Source organism: Lissotriton vulgaris, unplaced genomic scaffold (genome assembly GCF_964263255.1).
Source record: "Lissotriton vulgaris unplaced genomic scaffold, aLisVul1.2 SCAFFOLD_3144, whole genome shotgun sequence".
Classification (NCBI taxonomy): domain Eukaryota; kingdom Metazoa; phylum Chordata; class Amphibia; order Caudata; family Salamandridae; genus Lissotriton; species Lissotriton vulgaris.
In genome coordinates this window covers 141,092-156,450 of record NW_028246143.1, presented here as the reverse complement: position 1 = coordinate 156,450, position 15,359 = coordinate 141,092, and the positions used below count along the sequence as shown (strand labels likewise).

At 46.2% G+C, this 15,359-nt stretch overlaps 1 protein-coding gene across 1 annotated transcript in view; it reads left to right on the top strand.

The window, feature by feature from the left end:
• Positions 1 to 15,359, top strand: part of LOC147666131 (exostosin-2) — a gene marked incomplete at its 5' end in the record, with an annotated part of 199,490 nt that overhangs the window by 103,796 nt on the left and 80,335 nt on the right. Inside the window, one exon of the mRNA XM_086949279.1 lies at positions 11,217 to 11,383. Within this exon, the coding sequence (XP_086805405.1) occupies positions 11,217 to 11,383 (167 nt within the window). The remainder of the gene's footprint in view (positions 1 to 11,216; positions 11,384 to 15,359) is intronic.

The window sequence follows — 15,359 nt, the reverse complement described above, 5'->3', positions numbered from 1 at the left end:
GAGGTGGCCCCCCTAGCTGTCAGGCAAAGAGCTGTGAGTCGGAAATACAAGGCAGCCCCTGACTGGAGCTCGCTTCCCCGTCCCCCCATGCTGTTCGCTCTGGTGTGAGTAGCAGATGTGAGACCAGTGGATCAAATGGCTGACCCAGAGCCCCTCTGTATAGATAGATGCATTTTGTATATATGCATCTTTTTCTTACATGAGGCGGGCACGGGGCAGCTAAAGCAGTGACCAGGCCAGCCTTTAGAAAGGGGTGATTTATTTATAGGGCACCCAAGACACCTGGCCCTTGTCCGCTGGACGCCCGTGACGTGAGTCGGAGGCCTGTACACGAAGCAGGCAGCTAATGGGCCAGATGTGAGTGTTGGCATGGACATCCAGGTGTGGTGAGAGCCAGACGCGCCTTCTGTGCCCCGTCGGTGCTCGTTGTGTTTGCCTTGGCACCGGCCCTGCTCTTGCTGCCAGTGTCGACGGCATGCTCACACTCTAGAAATCGCCGCAGGGGTTACGCGGCGGAGGTGTGGAGCCTCGGGGGAGTGCACACTGCCGCAGATTCATCACACTCTCCTCAAAGAGTGTCTGTGGACATAGGCCTTCAAGCGGATGTCCTGATGGGGTGTTTATGGGGCGCTGCTGCGCGTGCACTAACCGCATCAGGTGCCCACTGGTCTCTGACCCTCTGCGCAGCTCACCGAGGCCTGGCTGCGCGTGCTGGGCGCTCTTTCAAGCTTACAGAGGTCTTGTGGGCACAGACTGCGGACCCCTCAGTGCTTTATTGACCGCTCTGCAATCATTGGCTTGAAGTGAGACGACGTGCACGAGTGAGCCCCTACCTCAAAGCTTTAACCTTAGTACCGACCTTTATAGGATTAGGAATGGTTTAATCAAAGGAAATATGCCATTCTCTTCCAGGGGATCCTCATCAATAGTCATAAGCACTGAATATTCCCGCACATGGGCGGGAATAATCAGTGCTTATGACTTTGATGAGGATACTCTGGAAGAGAACTAGGATTACAGGTAACTTATCCTTATTTCACCTTGTTCCTGGTCCCCTCCCCTCCCCCTCATTCCTGTTCGCCTCCCTTCTCATTCCTGTTTGCCTCCCTTCTCATTCCTGTTCGCCTCCCTTCTCATTCCTGTTACCCTCTCCCCTCATTCCTGTTTCCACCCGCCTCATTCCTGTTTCCACCCGCCTCATTCCTTTTCCACCCGCCTCATTTCTTTTCCACCCGCCTCATTCCTTTTCCTCTCCCCATTATTCCTGTTCCCCCTCATTCCTGTTCCCACCCCCCTCATTCCTCTTCCCCTCCCCCTAATTCCTGTTCCCCTTCCCATTCCTGTTCCGCTCCCCCTCATTCCTGTTCCCCTCCCCCTCATTCCTGTTCCCCTCCCCCTCATTCCTGGCCTCCCCCCCCCTTATTCCTGTTCCCCCTCCCCCCCTCATTCCTGTTCCCTCTCCCCTCATTCCTGTTTCCCTCTCCCCTCATTCCTGTTTCCCTCTCCCCTCATTCCTGTTCCCCTCCCCCTCATTCCTGTTCCCCTCCCCCTCATTCCTGTTCCCCTCCCCCTCGTTCCTGTTTCCACCCCCTCGTTCCTGTTTCCACCCCCTCATTCCTGTTTCCACCCCCTCATTCCTGTTTCCACCCCCTCATTCCTGTTTCCACCCCCTCATTCCTGTTTCCACCCCCTCATTCCTGTTTCCACCCCCTCATTCCTGTTTCCACCCCCTCATTCCTGTTTCCACCCCCTCATTCCTGTTTCCACCCCCTCATTTCTGTTTCCACCCCCTCATTTCTGTTTCCACCCCCTCATTTCTGTTTCCACCCCCTCATTCCTGTTTACAACCCCTCATTCCTGTTCCCCTCCCCCTCATTCCTGTTCCCCTCCCCCTCATTCCTGTTCCCCTCCCCATCATTCCTGTTCCCCTCCCCCTCATTCCTGTTCCCCTCCCCCTCATTCCTGTTCCCCTCCCCCTCATTCCTGTTCCCCTCTCCCTCATACCTGTTCCCCTCTCCCTCATACCTGTTCCCCTCTCCCTCATACCTGTTCCCCTCTCCCTCATACCTGTTCCCCTCTCCCTCATACCTGTTCCCCTCTCCCTCATTCCTGTTCCCCTCTCCCTCATTCCTGTTCCTCTCCCTCATTCATGTTCCCCTTCCCACTCCTGTTCCCCTCCCCCTCACTCCTGTCCCCCCTCATTCCTGTTCCCCCCTCTCCCCTCATTCCTGTTCCCCCTCCTCCTCATTCCTGTTCCCCCTCCCCCTCATTCCTGTTTCCCCTCCCCCTCATTCCTGTTTCCCCTCCCCCCTGTTTCCCCTCCCCCTCATTCCTGTTCCCTCTCCCCTCGTTCCTGTCCGCCTCCCTTCTCATTCCTGTTCCCCTCCCCCTCATTCTTGCTCCCCTCCCCCTCATTCCTGTTCCCCTTCCCATTCCTGTTCCCGTTCCCATTCCACTCATTACTGTTTCCACCCCACTCATTCCTGTTCCCCCTCATTCCTGTTCCCCCTCCCCCCTCATTCCTGTTTTCTCCCCCCTCATTCCTGCTTCCTCCGCTCATTCCTGTTTCCTCCCCCCTCATTCCTGTTTCCACCCCCTCATTCCTGTTTCCACCCCCTCATTCCTGTTTCCACCCTCTCATTCCTGTTTCCACCCCCTCATTCCTGTTTCCACCCCCCTCATTCCTGTTTCCACCCCCCTCAAACCTGCTTCCCTCCCCCTCATTTCTGTTCCCCCCTCCCCTTCATTCCTGTTTCCACCCCCTTCATTCCTGTTCCCTCTCACCTCATTCCTGTTCCCTCTCACCTCATTCCTGTTCCCTCTCCCCTCATTCCTGTTCCCTCTCCCCTCATTCCTGTTCCCCCTCCCCCCTCCCCCCTCATTCCTGTTCCCCCTCCCCCCTCATTCCTGTTCCCCCTCCCCTCTCATTCCTGTTCCCCCTCCCCCCTCATTCCTGTTCCCCCTCCCCCCTCATTCCTGTCCCCCCTCTCCCTCATTCCTGTCCCCCCTCTCCCTCATTCCTGTCCCCCCTCTCCCTCATTCCTGTTTTCACCCCCTCATTCCTGTTTCCACCCCCTCATTCCTGTTTCCACCCCCTCATTCCTGTTTCCACCCCCTCGTTCCTGTTTCCACCCCCTCATTCCTGTTTCCACCCCCTCATTTCACCCCCTCATTCCTGTTTCCACTCCCTCATTCAATTTAGCAATTTATAATCTTTATTCGGTTCTTAAAAAGACACCATAAAAGCACAGATACAAAATACACACATAAAAAGGTTTTTAGGGAGAAACACATAGATAAATCAATAACTACGGGAGTCAATGATTAAAATGTTCATACAATTTAACTCATCATGGGAACAGGTGAGTATCAATGGTCAATTTTCTCTAGTATTTCTTAGTCTTATCGCTACACGAATAAAGTTTATGGTGCAAAAGAGGGTATATGCGTCCTCTGCTTCCTGTAGGAATCTCAGAGCCGTTCTTGCATGTTTAGGTTTTATGTCTTTCAGAATCCCCACCAGGAACTTACGTCTAGGCATAGTGTAAAATGGACACAATAGGACAAAATGAAGGGTATCCTGCGGAGACCTGTGGTCGCAGCCGCAGGTACCCTTCTCCGCCAGTGTGTGAGTAAACCCTGCCGGGACCGCAAGAATATGATGCAGCATGTTTAGTCTGAACCGTAACATGACAAAGCGGTCCTGGGCATTAAACATGACTCTTAAGTAAGGTTCCATTCCCTGCTTTGCTGTGAGTTCGTTATAGGTGAAATTTGTGGGTTTACAATTTTCTTTTTCTGCTCTTAGTAACTTGAGCTGTGCCATGAAGAGGTTCTTTACCAATAATTTACTCTCAGATGTTATGGAGTCTGGGGATGTGAAAAAGTTTGTACAATCGATTTCGGCTAGGGATTTCTTTACATAGTTCAGCCAAGGGATAATGTCACCTTTGTCTTTTTTGAGGCAGTCCTCGATGATTTGTCTTGTGAGGGCGGCCTCTGGATTAGTCCATATTTTGATCCATGCCAGGAGGGGTTTAATTTTGATTTTATCTTCTATGAAGAGTTCTCCTAGTTCTTCATGGATTATATGGGCCGATACACTCTGCGGGACCTTCAAAATTCTCCTCATGAATTTGTTTTCTTCAGTCTGTATCTGCTGGGCTTTACTATCCAAGAAGCCCCACACTTCTGCACCATAGGAGACTTTCGCGCAACAAATTGCCCTGTAAAGATTCAAGATTTGTTCCGGGGACCATTTCCCCAGTCTTCGCCCGTATCCCATGATAGCTCCTGCTGAAGCTGCAAGTTTCGTGGAATGTTTTTCGACCAAGGGTTTAAAAGTGAGGTGGTGATCGAATAATACCCCCAAATACGAAAAGGTCTGGACTTTGTCGGTTTTGTGTGACCCGATGTGAAAGGAAAAAGATCCTTTTATAGGTTTTCCGACAGTCATGATATAGGATTTTTCCAGATTAGTTGCCAGGTCTAATTTGTCCATAAATCTGACAAACCCATCAATCAACTTTTGCAGGCCTAGGGGGGTTCTAGCAAGCAAAACCGCGTCATCGGCGTATAGTAACACAGGTACTGCACGATGACCAATTTGGGGTGAGTCCACTTTGAGTTTAAGCAGGTCTTTTTCCAGCGAATTAATGTAAATGGAGAACAAAAAGGGCGCAAGGATGCACCCTTGCCTTACTCCACTTGTACAAGTGAAGGGGTCGGTCTTCTTACCCTCTTGGCTGTACCTTACACTTGCAGTGGTGTTCCGGTGGAGATTTTGCAAGGTGTCCACTAGCGGTTGGTCCACTCCTAGTTCTAATAACATGCTCCAGAGCTTTCTCCTATTTACACGGTCAAAAGCCGCTGAAAGGTCCATAAACCCCATGTGAATGGACCCCTTTCCAGCGATGGTATATTTGGCTATCAGGAGGTAAAGATTTAAACATTGGTCAGTAGTGGATCTGCCTTTCCTGAAGCCGTATTGCATTTCTGAGAGGATTTGATGTTCCTCGGCCCAATCTTGCAATTGCTGTAGAATGACTCGCCCTAGAACTTTTGCGGTCACGTCTATAAGCGACATGGGTCGGTAGCATTGGGGGTCATCCCCCCTCACTCCTGTTTCCACCCCTCACTCCTGTTTCCACCCCCTCATTCCTGTTTCCACTCCCCTCATTCCTGTTTCCACCCCCTCATTCCTGTTTCCACCCCCTCACTCCTGTTTCCACCCCCTCACTCCTGTTTCCACCCCCTCACTCCTGTTTCCACCCCCTCATTCCTGTTTCCACCCCCTCATTCCTGTTTCCACCCCCTCATTCCTGTTTCCACCCCCTCATTCCTGTTTCCACCCCCTCATTCCTGTTTCCACCCCCTCATTCCTGTTTCCACCCCCTCATTCCTGTTTCCACCCCCTCATTCCTGTTTCCACCCCCTCATTCCTGTTTCCACCCCCATCATTCCTGTTTCCCTCCCCCTAATTTCTGTTCGCCCCTCCCCTTCATTCCTGTTTCCACCCCCATCATTCCTGTTTCCCTCCCCCTAATTTCTGTTCGCCCCTCCCCTTCATTCCTGTTCCCTCTCCCCTCATTCCTGTTCCCTCTCCCCTCATTCCTGTTTCCACACCCTCATTCCTGTTTCCATCCCCTCATTCCTGTTTCTACCCCCTCATTCCTGTTTCTACCCCCTCATTCCTGTTTCCACCCCCCTCACTCCTGTTTCCACCCCCTCATTCCTGTTTCCACCCCCTCATTCCTGTTTCCACCCCCTCATTCCTGTTTCCACCCCCTCATTCCTGTTTCCACCCCCTCATTCCTGTTTCCACCCCCTCATTCCTGTTTCCACCCCCTCATTCCTGTTTCCACCCCCTCATTCCTGTTTCCACCCCCTCATTCCTGTTTCCACCCCTCATTCCTGTTTCCACCCCCCTCATTCCTGTTTCCACCCCCCTCATTCCTGTTTCCACCCCCCTCATTCCTGTTTCCACCCCCCTCATTCCTGTTTCCACCCCCTCATTCCTGTTTACACCCCCCTCATTCCTGTTCCCCCTTATTCCTGTTCCCTTCTCCCCTCTTTCCTGTTCCCTCTCCCCTCCCTACCTTCCTTCCCCTCACCTTCCCATGACCCTGTCGTAATGTAGGGTGGCCAGTTTTCAAGATTTTTAGTCTCATAGGGTCCACTAAACACCAGTGCACTGCAGTCTCTCCGATAGTGAACAGCGACTCCGTGCCTGGCCTCTTCCACAGTTTCCAGTTTTAACTCGTCGCGCGGCTCTATCTTGGGCATTGGTCTGTTAAAAAAATGTATATTATTTGAACTCAACACCCTCTGTGAGGAAGCAACATTTCTCTCTAAGAAGGAGGAGTTAAAAAGGTAGATTTACGGCAATTATAGAGTGAATTAATACATTTGTAAATTTGTAAAGCGTCGAACAAGCCTAAAAACTTCATGGCGCTGTGAATTACTAGAACAATAGACAGTCGCATCCAGAGTCCCTAGCAGAATATATAGGTTGTAAAAGCTTCTCTGGCAGGTAGCCCATGTTCCTTTAAATGTAGAGATACAGAGAGCATTCCACAAAAAGGAGCAATCGCAGAGAAGGTCCCACCACCTGCTCTTCTTTGGAACACGATGGACTCATTAAACGAAGTAGCTTGTCCGAGTGCAAAGTTGCGCCACACCTGTATCTCAGGAGAGTAACCATTGAAGCTAAAAGGAACGTTACCCCTGTAGAATACCCTTCCACCACAAGCAAAAGGTTCCCAAAAGTCCAGCGTTTGCTATTTTTGCTTGAGTGACTATGCGCGCCCAGTGCTGATGTCACACAGCTGAAGCTAGAGGCAGTCTGTGCTGTTGGGTGCCACCTGCTTTCAGTTTGACTGGTGATCGGATGGCATAGCTTATCCCTCTCAACCCAGAAAGCCTACCCCACACCTGAGAAAATATTTGAAACTAAAAGGTTGGAGCAACTAGCCCCCTCCAAATTCAGTGATGTACAAATACCAACTGTTCCTAAACTCAATATCTTGGATACATTTACAAATGTATAGATTTTCTTCATACTAATTTTTCATTCACTGGATTTTCCCATTAGAATTGCTGCACGGTCTGGACTCAATGCAATAACATTATGACCAGCAGCTTAGTTGTTGACCGTGCGTCTCACACTATATATCTCTGCAACCTCAAGGGTCTGATGGATATAATGGCGTATTACTATGGTAAATCAGCCATCCTCCAAAAAATAGATGGATCATAATGGTGTCACCTATTGGTTTTTTTCTTATTGTTTTACATTAGTTTTGATTTCATCAATTACTGTCTCTGGGGAAAAAGGTCAATCAACAGAAATAAACACTTGCTGAATCCAGAATTGTGTTACATTTCAGTAATGTATAGGTATCTGGGTTCACCAATGGGTTTCACACTTATTTCCACGCAGACAGCAATTTTGTAAAAACTACAAAAAATAGGAAAATTCAACTACCACTTAGAAAAATGCAAAAGCTGCAGTAAAAAGAATTGCTACAGCTATGATTGCCAGTGGCGGCCGGTGGGAGCGGTGAGGGCGGTGAGGGCAAGGGGTTGTAAAAGAAAAAAAGCTTACCTTTCTCTGCGTCGCTTCTCCTTCTCTCCCAGCCGAATACGAACCAGGAAGCACACCCAGGCCATCCTGACCAGTCACAACACTGCCGGGCAGCGTTGTGATTGGTCTGGGCACCGTGGTATGGCACTCAGCCAGGGAATGGGAGACTCGCCATGTTATCCACCCAGGCTGCAATGTAGCCGGGGTGGACAACATGCAAAGTGCGCATGGCTGTTTCCTTTAATTTACTGCTCCAAAGCAGTGGGGCGACACTCACTGCTGCAGGCTCTACAAAGCTGGGAAGATGATGATCTTTTTGTTGATGTCATGTTCAGGAAGTAACTATGCTTTTTTGGACAGGACTTTCTAGCATTTTTCAAACCATAAGCAACATTTTGCAACATTTTCTCCATTGTTTGTAGAATCCACAAACTCTGGGTACATTTAGAATCCTCAACATGTGGGGGAAAAGGATTCAAATTGGGCCTGGTTACCAAGTTGTTAAGTGCGCAAAAGATCAAAGGAAGCGCTAATGTCTGAGAGGTTAAAACAGTAGTACAAGACTTTAAATTATATGTCTCTTTGAAGTGGGAACCAATGAAGGGGTTGACAGGTATTGGCGCTCAGATCTGCTAAAGTTCAAAATTAACCTAACTGCAAAACTGCGAATAAGCTGAAGGCTATGCAGTATCTGTCAGGGAGTCCTAAATAGCAGATATTGGCATAATCTAGAACAGAGATGATGACTGAATTCACCAGCAGATATCCAAGATATCTGGGAATACATGGGAAGATTTTCCAAAGGATTTTGAGCTGAAGAAAGCTTGGCAAGAATACTGCATTCGTTTCATAGCCATATCCAGAACTTTGGGAAGTGAAAAACCTAAACTTTCGACTTTCTCTGCAGGGAGCAGGGGTAAGGCGATCCCAAATTTCTCAAGCAAAGCCAGAGAGAACAATAATTATTTCTGTCAAGAAGCAGGACCTCCCACTTAGACCAATTTAGTCTCAAGTAATTGCATATTCTTCCGATGTACCACTGCTGGTAGGCAACTTGAAAGTTCAATCTCCTGGTTTGACTTATTGAATCTTAGGAGGAGGTGCATACCACCCGAATAAGATTTTAGTCCCATAGCCATATTCACGGTTTACACTGGCGAGAGGTCATGTGTAGTTGTCAAAGAAAATTGGCAATGAGCTAAACCTCGCAGAGCATAAAAATAAAGAAATAAAATGCGTTAGGATGACAAGACGGTAAAATGATGGAAAATGTGCTGTTATGCAGAAATCATCCCAAGCTATTCCAGTTATTACATCCTACTCGGATTACGTAATCAGAAGGGAATCAACCATATCAAATGCAGCTGATAGATCAAACAAAAGGGGCCATGTAAGACTACCCTGGCCTTGAACGCATCTTACGTTGCTTATAACAGACAATAATGCAGCTTCTGTGCCCATTTAAGCTTTAAAACACGTTTAACTGTCATAAAGATGAGGATGGTTTAAACCACTGTGACAAGTCTTTCTACCATCCGAGGCACAACAGGTGATGGGTACATTGTCCTGTCGTTCACCACATCTGTTTGGCCATGATTATTTTTTATTCAGGAATGGCTTCACCACAGATTCTTTCCTCCCTTTGGATCCACACCACAACTAAATGAAGACTGCAAGATGGTGGTAATTGCTGGAACAATGGCTTCAGCGATAACTTTAGGAAGTATCAGACATTTCACAGCTGGACAAACACCAACACACTTTCAACGCCAATGTTTTCCCTGTAGTGATTGCTGTTTTTATGTTACTGGGGGGTTGCCACTGCTGACCTTCCCACTTTGCCCACTTACAACGGCAGCGCTGGTTAAGCACTGCGGTGCAGGTGGTGAAATGCCCGTCGGCATAGTAAACCCAGCCCAAAGTCCGGATACCAGCTTTGAGCATCTTCATCGGACAGATATCACCACAACAGCCTGCTGTCTCTGCCCTCAAAAGACCCTCCGGCTCTAGTTCACAACATTGAAGAGGCTTTATACCAGATGCTTCACCTCTAATCTATAATTAAGGTGTTGATGATGTAGGAACTACACAGTTGGAATTATCCAGTTCTGTTGTAATGGGATTACAGATACCCTGCAATTTCTTAGTAAAGTGTGTGGCCAGCTACTCACAAAATAATTGAGTATTTGGGTCAGACATTCTGGTGTAATTAATTTAAATACCTCTTGAAACAGTTTCTCGGAGAAATTTGCTGGCGCTGTGATGACGTTTCATTAGTGTGTGTTTTTCACTTCAGCTAATGCTTGTTTATAGATTCAGTAGCAATTTGAATATCAATGTGCCGCCTCTGCATTCACAGGATGTGCATAGTTCTTGGTCAATTTAGCTTGATCAATAGGTTTAGTTTCAACTTTAGGTATTAATCATAGGTGTATTTAGAATGACTTAGTTGACTTTGTCCATCAAAGCTCTCATAACCTACACCTCAATGCCATCTGCAGATGACCTGTTTCAACTTTTGTCTACAGAAGCAGTCGGAACGAAGAACACAGGATTTGAAGATTTGATATCTGGTAATCTACCATCTCTGCCTCTGCCGTATGCGGCCATTGGCGATTTATCTGCTGAGTTGGCATAAGCTGAACATGACTCCGTAGCAGACGGCTCCGCTGTAGATCAGGGTAACAAGCAGATATTTTTAATGACACAATGTTGAATTTACAAAAATGCACTCGGGCAGTTCTTGTGGCTGAGAAGACCTCGAAGCCCAGAAGATCTGCTCAAAAGTGGCCTTTCATGGACAGTTACAATCTGTGAAAGCAAAGTGGGTGCAATCTATAACAACGAAATGAGTCTCAAAGCCATTTCCCTATCTGAAAGCATACACAGGGCAACACTGTTTTAAAACCCATTCATCAACCTGTAGTCCAAGACGCATGGGAGTTGTCATTGAAAAATCCTCTTCCGCCCGGCTTCCAAATGAGACACTGAAACATCCTTGTTGAAGCTCCACTTGCAGAGAAGTGACTCTCACCAGAAATTTCAAGTTAGATTCTTCAACATCGAACCCTTCAAGCCCGTCAGTGAAGGGGATACCATACTACTGAAAATGTAAAAGTGCTGTGCTCAACTTTCGGTTATTAGCAGAAGTTTCCTCTATGTTTAACAAAGGTTCTTACACTTTCATTTCTATTCTTAATTTTCTATTCTCTCTAAATAATGATATTTTGTGGTTGGAGAATAATACACCTTTCTGGTGATCATCCAGGCACTGCTCATAGCCTCCGAGTCCTCGTCACCGAAGGATGATCTGTGTAGTGCGTTTATGAGAACTGGTGCTGTCTTTTCCCATTTTCCTATTGATTACCACCCTGCATGACTTTTTTTATTTATGCGCCGTAATACTGAATTTTCCAGGGATCGCACTGCAAGTCATTCACCGTGTTCATCGACTGTTTTTGTGCCTACTTGAATGAATGTTGTTTTAAGACAATCTTGTATCCTTAAAGTGCAGCTTTGTGCCTCGGCAAAGTCCTGAACCTTAAGGGGCCTGCGCTTTACCAAAGCTTGTTGAAGACGCTGTGTTGATCCTTTTTCACCCTCTGCTGTGTTGACACCATGCTTCCCACAGAATCTGTCTGGCCGAAGATCAGAGTGCCCCTTAAGGTGGTAAAGACAGCGGAGAACAAGCTGAGCAATCGATTCTTCCCCTACGACGAGATTGAGACAGAGTCGGTGCTGGCCATTGATGATGACATCATCATGCTGACGTCAGACGAGCTGCAGTTTGGCTATGAGGTAGGAGACCACCTCTGCTTTACACTACTCTGGCCACCCTCTCAATGTTCTGTCTGCATGATCAGACTGCATCATTGTTTTTTGATATATGGTTAGCTGTTGAAGAGACAGTATGTAGTAAAAGTATAGAACCTTTTGAGAGTTTTATTAACAAGAACCTGTAAAGTGATAAAGCAGAATTGTCTTTTTTCCTCAAATGTTTTGCTTGGCTAGAAGTGCTTCTGTGCCTTTTTGACCCTGGGAAGTATTTTTTCTATCTCTGATCATGTTAAGTTGTGCCATTCTAAAATTTAGGAATGACAAAGTTCTACACTGCATGCTGACAATACATAATTTTGCCCCATTCACGGTGGTATTGTCCAACTTTTGTCCTTAGGTTGTGTTCCAATGAACGCTTCCATTGCTTTGTATTTTTTCTTATTCCAAGTGATTGTGCAAAATCACTTGCAGAGTGTTCAGTATACAGCTGTTCACCTTTTAGGCATTAGCAGCAAATAATTATTACTGCTCCCACAAAGGTGTGTACCTGCAGGGTATTAAGGAGTCACCTACCTCTGTGCTCCTCTCAATGACCTGGTCTTCGGTTGTGTGTGTTCTGGTTCAGGGTGGACCTGGCCTTGCAGGTCGGGATGGACTGTTCTGTTGGAGCAGGGTCGAGACTGATTTGCATATGGCTGAGCCTGATCTGAGGTGACTTGATGGACAAAAGAACAGTGGGTTGGAAGGCGACCACGAGCGATTGCCAGTAGTTAGACTTATTACACATGTTCCTTCCAACACTCTTTGTGTGTTTCATATAACACTCCATCAGCTATTGGTTTTCCTTCCTATGACTCATGTCTGACTCCTTCATCAGCTTTCTGAGGCCAGTCACATAGTCCACTACCTCCTTTTGGAGAGGCTTAGGATTTCCTTCTTAATTCTCCGACTAAGGTGAGTAAGACGTGCCCTGGGTGTAAACAGTAGTTCGAAGGGAGTGAACTCTATACCCATCAGCGAAACTTGTCTCTTGGCGCACAGGAGACATGGCAGGATTAAGATTAAGGCTCCCTTTTTTTTCGCTTTTACAGATTTTTACAGATAAATACAGAGAGAAACTGTTTATTTTCCTGACTATATTTATTTTTAAATGGGTATAAAGACGGAATTTGGTTTATATTTTAAGAGTTTCTAAATGCTGCAGGTCATGACTGCCAGGCCAATAGCATTTTGAATCGGCAGCTAAGGGGTTACAAAAAGATTGGAATTTTAGTGAAGAGACTCAAACAGCAGTAGATATGCACAACCTTGATACTAAAATGTTCATGTTTTCATATATGTACATTGATTTATCTGTGGGTGTTGCTGTCATTGGAACCTATCAGGCGTTCAAGCATGAATGCACATTTATTGGTTACATAAATGTGGGAATATTCTAGTTTCAACTTCGTTTAATTACAACACCCAAAATAAATATGGATAAATACAGATGGAAATGTCAAAACTAAATACCATAAAACTCTTATCCTTCATTAAGATCCCAATTCCTCCTGCCGCTCTCTGGTGGAGTTCCCTATGTGCTTTTAAGGATCCGGTTACATTTTCCAGAATCCAATTGGTGTTTGCATGACGGGCCACAGAGAAGTGGTACGTCACACCAGCTTGCTTCCACATCTCTCTCGTGTACGGGGAGAGGAAGTTTGTTCCCTGGTCAGGCATAACTGCCTTAGGAAATCAAACCATAGGAAAGATCCCTTTGACTGCTAAAGCATTTTTTGCTCCTCAGAGGAACTACCTTGGGATGCCTTGTGACATGATCCACCACAACCTAGATTTACTGTTGCCTCAAGCGCAGGGGGATCAAATAAACCAACAATATCCATTCCTGCCTGTTCAAATGGAGTGGCTGCAACTGGCAGTGTGGGACTAACGATGCCTTGAGCTTACCACCTGACTTATCTCTCAGGTAACTGGTAGTAGCAGAAGTGTTCTAGAGCAGTTAAGGGTGGATTACAATATAGAAGAATTCAGACTCTGCTCCAACGTTCCAAGAAAAATAAAAATGTTGATCTTTTATGTCTGTATGTAAGTTAAATAAAATATTTCATTGTTTGTGTTGTTGTGGATTTGTATGATTATTGGTTGTTTCAGTTTTTTTGTGTTTTTTACATTGAAATTTAATAAGCTGGAGAACCCGACTTCTAGTAATGACTCAGTGGGGGTCCCCAGATTCCAATAATGATTCAATGGGGTACACCAATTCTAGTAACAATACAGTCGGAGGGGTCCACAGAAGTCAAAATGTTAAGAAGCACTGGTATAGAGTGAGTCTTCTCACAGCAGGTTGCACAATGGGTGCCTCTAAAGTAGAGCACCGCAACACACATATAAAGAGGTGTGAGTTTTGTGCACCTGGCTTTCATCCTTCTAGCTGAAGACGTAATGAAGGATAGACAAAAGGGTAGACCTGATCTGGAAACTACCTCACAGAACACCAGGCACAATTCTTACCCTACCTACGACTAAATGGCAATGCTCAGGTAACCTAATCAGCAGCCCCTGCTAACAGAGGCCGCATTGAATTTCTAAAGGAAGCCCTGACTCCATGCTTCTCACTTCAGTCTCTGAATCACCTGTATGCAATACACATCTACTCTCTGGGCGATCAGTCCTCACCCACCATCTTGTGCTATGTCAGTGGCATCGAAAGTAGCACCAATAGCTTCAGTACTCCAGCTTACTCACACACACACAGCGTAGAATAGGCACTATATACACACACCCCACACCTCTCAAACCACACCCCCGGGAATGGCAGCGCAAGGTACGGGGCAAACTTTATACAGGTGGGACTACTGGGCTTCACACAAAGGGAAACGGATACAAAGGTCTGGCCATACTATTGATCTTTCTAATAGATCTTATGCTGCCACCACCACTTTATGCTCTATCCCCAGAGGCAATAGTCTTCTGCCCTAAAATAGCCACCGACAGTCCTAGGCCTTTGCACACACATCCGTAAATTATTGTGACATCAGGGGCAAAATAAGAGTCAGGATGAGAGGTATGCATGAAGTTGGGAAGGCCAGGGAGGGGTACATGCCCATATACCATCTGGGGAGCAACCCTACCCCAACATATCTGCAGTCTTCATCCTTGGACTGATACGGTAACATGATAACCAGTTACATGCGAGATGGCGCTGGTGCCGAGTCTTCCTGCCAACTAGTACCTTTGCTTCAACTAACTCTTTGCTGGTCTAGTGCAGAATACTTTTTGTCACAGAACCTCCTTTATTTTCTTAGTCTTTTCAGTTACAGTTTATAATATAATATTACTTGCATAGAAATTTATATTGGATTGTTGGTCACATGTTTTATGTCTCCTTTAGATTTTCTCTAGAGTGCACCGCTGTCTTTATCATAGACTACGAATGCAGTATATTTTGAATAGTGAAGTTTTATTTGCTTCTAATCACCCCCCCCTCCCCCGTCGTCAGCAGAAGCATTTGAAATGAAAAAGGTTATTTATAAAACACACTGCTACTCCAATGGAGTAACTTTACGGTAATCCAAGCACTAGACCATATACTAACAACTAAGAAAAGGGTAAAAAGAGAAAGAAAGAAAAAAAGGAAGAAACAGAGTTCCAAAAAAAAAAGATCAACGGATTAACAACTCATTCGACAACAAGAATACCCTAGTATTGAGACCCTTTCTAAAACCTGCCTCAGTATCAGCTGGTCTCAAAGAGAGGAGGGCTGATTCCAGGTACTAACCCATAGAGGGATTTGGTAGACATCACACTTGTAAGAAGCCAATATTTCTTGAGCCCATCATTGCGTATATATTGTATGACATAGAATAAACTTCAGGGTAGCAGTCTGTCTAGGCATGTAGAAAGGAAACTGTTGCATCTTTCTTAGAATTGAATTAGCTCGAAGTTTGCAAACACCGAATTATCATCTTTGATAAAGGTACATGAGACACTAGCAGGT